Below are 7,206 nucleotides of genomic sequence, written 5' to 3'. Positions count from 1 at the left end.
TTTGATTTCGAATGTCAGTGACGGTATGCTAGACAGAGCACGGTTGGGGGGGGGGGGGGCGTGGTTGGCAAGCCACCCCACAATTTATGTTAATTTTTGTGTATTTGCCGGCCAGCGGCGCCTAAAATTATGCAATGCCTTTATTAATTTATGACAAACCAAATGGGATCTCCAACCTAGTGATGGGCGCGTGATATATAAATATTGGTCAAAGTAATTGTAATGGAAAGTACTTTGTCCAAAATATTTTAGAGAGCGACAAACCGGCTCTGATTTAAGCCCAGACTATAAATTGCCTATTGACCATGAAACTAGTAACTAGACCTATTTTGTTTAGTTCTATTTAAGTTTAGCAAAAATATCAGGCATTGCACCAAATCTGAACTTTTTGAAGCAAACCTGGCTGTTATAAATTTCTAATAGCAGCTAATGTTACTTAACAGTGATGCTCTCTTTTTTATTAATAACAGTTAGGCTAAGCCATAGCTCCCGTTATTATTGCCTAGAAACTATCGTCTATCGACTCATCGCGTGAGCAACTCACGCGCTCAGCTGTAGGTGAGCTGGGGTAAATGGATTTATTTAGCCATAGTAACTGGGCTCTCGGTCTCGGCTAGTTATGCAGTGTTTAACTTTGCCCGGGGCTTCTGTTGGTTGGTGGGCGTGGCATTTTCATTTTCACGCGCCAGCCGCGTAACTCATTTTCGCCTCAGAAAAAGTAGGAGAGCATAAGAAAAAAATATATAAAAAATAAATAAAAGGGAAATAAAGTTTCTTTTGCTGCTACTTGGCACATTCTTAATTTCTTGCGTATTTTGTCAAGACAAATTGAATTTTTATGAGCGTCGTCGACGTCGACGTCGACGCAAAGAAATCGCAAAAGGCGTCGCAGCCCCAGCGGCTGCAGCAGAAGCAGCAGCAGCAGAGCGAGCGAAAACTTTAAACTTTTCTCATCTTGTGAAATTCATTTTATCACAAGTAATTACTTTGTAAATATATGGGGTGGCAGACAATGCAGCAGACGTCGCAACGTTACGTGAATTGCACACGCAGCCTTTTGGCCATATGAAGAGGGCAATAAAATGGCTGGCGGCACAAAAAAAAAGAGTAAAACTTAAAGACTGCAACATGCAACAAGGAGTGAAACTTAGAATAGGCACAGCATAAGTCCAAATGCTCCATATGAAATGTATAGAATACAATTTAAAAAACCCATTGTGTTAAGTATTTCAATTTACTTATAAGTATTACCATACCGCCCTACTATGCGATTCTCATGGCCTCAGGTCCCATATCAAGATATTGATATGATTTATAGTAAAATGTGTTTCTCTTTATCTTTCTTCCCCTTAGATTTTAAAAGCTAGTCATCATATACCCTTTAGAATAGTACACGTAACTGCCATTTTAAGGCTATAGTCATGCCCATCCATACGAGTTGCGTATAAATTAAGTAACTGAATAAATGTGAAAGTACTCACCAATTTAAGCCACAATCATTATGCTTTTGTCTTCTGGCGAATATCCAAATATTCTACACCTCAATAATGTCTACTGAAGAAAATTGCATCAAGTTCCTTGAAACAAAACGTGCGGTTACATAGGCAGGCCACGTGGCTGCAAGAAAGTCAGCATACATGTGCACACATACATTGAAATTCAATTGTATTGCATTATGTGATGTGTGTGCGTGTGTGTGTGAGTGTGAGCTGCTATTTTAATTCAGACGGAGGCAGAAAATCCTATTGCGAGTTCGACTCCGTATGAGGGTGACCAATTATTTTTTTTTTTTTTTCAATTTATCCTTATCTCGAATTTATCCCTATCTCCTATCTCCAAGTCCTGACAGTCTTCAAGTATATGAGCGATGTTTTGTACAATTGAGATCTTAATGTATGCCTTTGGTATGTGCCTGCACTGTCTGCGCAACATTGTTGCCAACAAATATGTTGCTAGCAACATGCACTGTAAGCTTTGTTATTGACACGAGCCATGTTTAAGATGTCCCTTACAAAATTATCCATTAACTAGAGATGGGCGGTATCTTTCAGGACACGTAGATGCTCCACTCATTTTTCGTTCCTATAGCAGACGCATTTTGGTATTCAGCATGATATAAACACATTGTTAAATCTCCAGTTTACATGTTTATTGTTGTTATTGAATGGTCACTGCAAATGCAACTTGCCATTGAGTTTGTCAAACCGCGACAATAATTTGCATAGGCAGCTGGGCCAAAATCCATGTAAACATTGAAATTGTAGCTGAGCGACCACTGCAGGAGTTTGTGTCGCTTAGTCGAAAAGACCAAAGCCCATGTCATCATCCTCCTCCTCGGATTCGGACTCGACCTTCTTGGCCTCCTCCTTCTTTTCGGCAGCGCCGCCAGCAGCAGCTGGTGCCGAAGTGGCAGCAGCAGCAGCAAACTTGCTGGGATCCTTGATGTACTCCTTAATGGTGGTGGCCTCCTTGAACTCAACCTCTGTGGTGGCAGCGATGGCCAACAGGTTCTTGAAGCCGTTGGCAATGCTGTGAGGTGCCGAAGCAATCGTTGGATAACCAACGGACAAACAGACGGCAGCCAGATTGGCAACGCCTTGCTGGAACTTGGCGCGCAAATCCTCGGGCTTGATGTCCAAGATCTCAGGAGAGAAGATTGAACCCGAATCATAGACCTGGCTCACGAGCAGACCATACGAGAAGGGCGAAATGTTCAACATGTTCAGCAAAGTGGCCTCAGAGGCGCCCACTTTGTCGCCGGGCTTCAAGATTGGCACATCGTTGATGATTTCAATTGTACCCTTGGAAATCTTGGTCGGGATGGAGAGAGCCTGGAAGAAACTAGTCTTCTCTGGACCCAGACCAGTATTCTGAGCCGGAATTACGACGGGCAAAGGTGCAATGGCGCCTGGACGTGCGGGAGCGCGCACCTTCGATTCCAACAGTTTATCGCGAACCTCAGCCAAATCGCCCTTGGTGAACACAAATCCAACATTTCCCTTGATGTGCGGCAACAGTTTCTCCAACTGCGGGTTGTTCTCCAAATGTCCGCGAATGGCTTTGCGCATCATCGTATTCTTGCCCATCAATACCACAGCGAGCCCACGCAGGCTGGTACGGATGTTCTGCATCTGCTTGGAGCCAACATTGTCGGCGCCCACAATGAAGCACTTTGGGAACTCATCGAACAGTTCCTAAATTCATTTCGTTCGTGAATTCTTAAATATCTTATTTCTTAAACAGTTAAAAATACAACATACCACAACTTTAATGAAGTACTGAGCCTTCCATGCTGCTTTGTTCTCCCTAACCATTTTGTAGTTGTATTAGGGACTCGTATGAATTTAAGAACTGTAAATATAAAAACATTTTATTACCATTCGGTACAGTAACGTTTGCTTTTTAAAAATTGCTTGTTTTTTATGCAAAAACTATTAGGATTACACATATTTTTTAAGATTTTTTCTTTACACTTACCAAAACACAAACTATACGCGTTGATGACTCGGACGAAATGGGAGAGATGTGCGATAAGTGCAGCGAAGCTATCGATAGGGTAAGACATTGTTCTAATTAATATCGATTGGTAATTGTTCAATTGACATAAGACGAATTTCCTATTGCCCATGTAATTATTTAATAATAACCTGTTTTTGCTGTTGTCATTCCATATTACTTTTAAAAAATAACCATTGTTAATGATATTTACAACCCGCGATACTAGCTATCAAGGTATCGATAGTTTCTGAAAAGTGTCACCCTACAAAAAAAGGAAAATGGTAAGGCCGCACTGTTGTTCTGTGCAGTGTTGCAAAATATTCTTTTTTAAAGCAACCCTACTCTCGAACAGCTGTTAGTTTTATTTATTATCGATAACTGTTTTGCCAAATTTAAGCTATGCTTACAATCTTTATAAATCTAGTTGTGCAATAATCCGGACCTTACTGCATACTTTCCCTCTTAATAAGCGGCGAAACAAAATCAGACAAACGAAGGACCTTGAAGCGCAAACTATATTTGGCACCAACACTTAAAACCTTATTGAATTTCACAATAAGTCATAGGATGGGCAAGAACTATTATCAGATTTTAGGCATTAACAGGACGGCAAACGATGATGAAATCAAAAAAGGTTATAAGCGAATGGCCCTTAAGTATCATCCAGATAAGAACGACCACCCACAGGCTGCGGAACGTTTCCAAGAGATTGCCGCTGCATTCGAGGTACTGTCAAACAAGGAAAAACGCCTGATATATGACCAATATGGAGAAGAAGGCCTTAAAAACGGCGTTGAGCAAACGACTTTTGCACAACCAACAGCGGACATGCTGTGTGCCGTTGGGGGGACTGTTTTGTTTGCCTTCGCTGCGTTCAAGACATTCCAATATTTCACAAAAAAAAAGGATCCAAAAAACGACAGTGACTCGTCTTCGGAATGAGAAGCTTTATATTTTCGAATTTACGCGCTTGTATCTCTCACATGTTATAAAATTGTTAAATTATATATTGTGTACATTTTTTCCTGCATTACGACAAAGTGAATAGTTCGCAGAATCACTAACTATTTTCGAATTTAGATGTTTGCGCGTCTTTATTAATAAATTGTTTGAACTGTATTTCGTTGTTTGGTGTAAATTTACCTCTTATTTTTAAACACATAACAGCCTAATGACTCAGCTGCATTTCTATCGATAGGCAACTTATAACAGCTTATCAGTTTGCCTATCGATAAATATATGATCATGTGTTGCAAAAAACATCGATTTAGGCAACCATCGTGGTATTGTTTTTACATGATTTATTTTTGTTAAAATATTAGAGCACATCGACATCAAAATAGTCTCAGGACTTGGTAAACATGGATCATTCTGCACGAATGACGCATATGGCCAAAAATCTCAAAGCATTGATGTAATCAATAGCCCTATCGATTCTTTGTCAGCTCTAGTATAGATAAATAATGGTATATCCCCTGAATTTCTTCTATACTGCTGTAAGGCTCGCATATATGGTTAATAAGAATAATCGACATCCTGCTGATGTAGGCCCATTCGAAGTTTATGCAACAATCGTGTATAGCTGTATATTGTTCTTCTAAAAACTAAAGATAATATAATACCTGATTTTAACTGTAAGAACTATTGATTCTACTGGAACTTTCTTACCATAAATATTAGATACACCACCAAAATATCGATACAAAAAAATCTTATAAAATCAATTTCTTGGTCTGGTCTGTCACGATCCCTACGAGATTCTTGGCGTAAGGCAGAGTGCCACCAAGGATGAAATAACCAACGCTTACCGCAAACTCCTCGCCGAATGCTATCTAATGGATATCAAACAGTTTAAGCTGATCGTTAGAGCGTATCTAGAGTTGACTAGAATGGAGGAAGAGACCCCTACAATTAGAACGGTTAGTCGTGCTAGTCCCGCAAGGAGGACACATTCGGAATGTTTTACAGTGAGCTACATTGTTGGGGGATGTATTTTGCTAGGCTTCGCAGCCTACAAGGCATTTAAGTTTGGAAGAGCGTCAAGTAATCGGTCTGACTTGTCGAAATCAACATTTGGCTTTTTATCGAAATCATGGGACTGGAATGCAGGTCCACCGGACACCCCATGGAGGTGGATCGGAAAAAAATTGTCAACGCAAACAAAATTTGACTCGTCTGTCAGTACTTTTGCAGGCTCAACTATGGGAGCCTTATCGAATGCTTGGACATGGTCTGCAGGATCAGCAGGCACAGCTTGGAAGTGGACCGCAAGCAAGCTGTCATCGCAAAGCTGGGAATCAGAGGCATCCTCTTCGATCTCTACTTCTGTCAGCACTGTTGCAGGCTCGACTATTGGAGCCTTATCGAAAGCTTGGACATGGTCAGCAGGATCGGCAGGCACAGCTTGGAAATGGACCGCGAGCAAGCTGAGAATATGAGAACCCACGGCAAACTGACCGTGGACTTGAGTATTGTAAGTCGATAAATAGAGCATACAAAGTACTTTCGGATCCAGATCTGCGCAGAGACTATGATCGAATCTATAATGCCCATAATAATCAAAAGAAAAGCCAAGGAGGCCAGTCACAGGGCCATCAACAGGAGAATGCGAAATCTAGTAATGATCGTGGATATAAACAGAACAATGAATATCAGAGGAATACCGGCAATAAAGAAGATAAAAAATATAATCGAAGCAAGACCAACTCAAACGGACCTCATCAACACAGCCATCAAGATCGAAACAACTACGAAAATCAAAGAGGCTACCAAAATCAAAATAATGGCTACAGTAGTTGGCATGAGCAGCGGAACAACCACGATTGGAGTAACCACAATGCCCAATATGAAAACTTTGAAAGAAATCGAAGCGGCGCAGACAACACTAACTTATATGATATACTCGGCTTAAGAAAGAGTGCTCAAAAGCAGGATATCGAAAGTGCATTTCGCAAATTGGCAATAAAATACGGTGATAGTGAAATCCCTGCGATCAAGCGACAATTCCAAAAAATTCTTGGGGCATATTTAGTTTTAAGTGATCCAGTCTTGCGTGCCAACTATGAGAAGGGAGAACAATATCAACAACAACAACAACAACAACAACAACAATAACAATAATAGTGAAAGGAGAAGTAACTATGGAACATTTACATTTATTAGTGACGAACATTTTGATGATTGGTGGTCATCATTTTTTGATAACCCAAGTATTTGGAAAGCTATCTGTCTTGTATGCAGAGGTGGCGGATACATATTGATCATGGTTTGCAAATGGACGGTCATTATACTGTATCATGTAGCAAAGTTAATCATTAAAATTTTGCCACCTTTGCTGTTAATACTAGGGAAACTAATTTGTATTATTGTTCCCCCATTGTTCAAGGGGTCAATAGTTTTGCTTACAGGCTTAGCAAAATGTATTGGCTGGAGTTTCAAAATGTTATTGAGGTGTGTGATTGGATAAAGTTAAAAAAAAAAAAAAACATTTTATAATCGAAAGATCGTCAAATTTGTAAGTCCAAAATAACAAGCATTATAATCGAAAAACAAATTTTAACTTTAGGTTTAAAGAATATAAATAGTTGTATTGTCCCATTATAATCAAATAAAAAAGATGTTACCTTTTATAAAAATAAAACTTTAAAAAATACGAATAGCAAATTGTTATATTTTAAGAATACCAATATGAACGTGCACTTCTGCCTG

At 39.8% G+C, this 7,206-nt stretch overlaps 2 protein-coding genes across 2 annotated transcripts; one reads left to right on the top strand and one right to left on the bottom strand.

Annotated features, from left to right (window-relative positions):
- Positions 1-2,134: 2,134 nt before the first annotated feature.
- Positions 2,135-3,552, bottom strand: RpLP0 (ribosomal protein LP0). Its single transcript, XM_002047671.3, has 3 exons — positions 3,478-3,552; positions 3,261-3,351; positions 2,135-3,194 (listed from the first exon to the last, which is right to left on the bottom strand). Exons 2-3 carry the CDS (start codon positions 3,312-3,314, stop codon positions 2,295-2,297), a joined length of 954 nt encoding a protein of 317 aa, XP_002047707.1. The 5' UTR covers positions 3,315-3,351; positions 3,478-3,552; the 3' UTR covers positions 2,135-2,294.
- Positions 3,553-3,861: 309 nt separating this feature from the next.
- On the top strand, positions 3,862-4,617 carry LOC6622058 (dnaJ protein homolog 1). The gene has a single exon (XM_002047670.4). It carries the CDS (start codon positions 4,066-4,068, stop codon positions 4,438-4,440), a length of 375 nt encoding a protein of 124 aa, XP_002047706.1. The 5' UTR covers positions 3,862-4,065; the 3' UTR covers positions 4,441-4,617.
- The last annotated feature ends 2,589 nt before the right edge of the window (positions 4,618-7,206 follow it).

The sequence above is a fragment of the Drosophila virilis genome, chromosome 3 (genome assembly GCF_030788295.1).
Source record: "Drosophila virilis strain 15010-1051.87 chromosome 3, Dvir_AGI_RSII-ME, whole genome shotgun sequence".
Classification (NCBI taxonomy): domain Eukaryota; kingdom Metazoa; phylum Arthropoda; class Insecta; order Diptera; family Drosophilidae; genus Drosophila; species Drosophila virilis.
The sequence above is the reverse complement of the archived record's forward strand: the minus strand, read 5'-3'. Positions and strand labels throughout refer to the sequence as shown.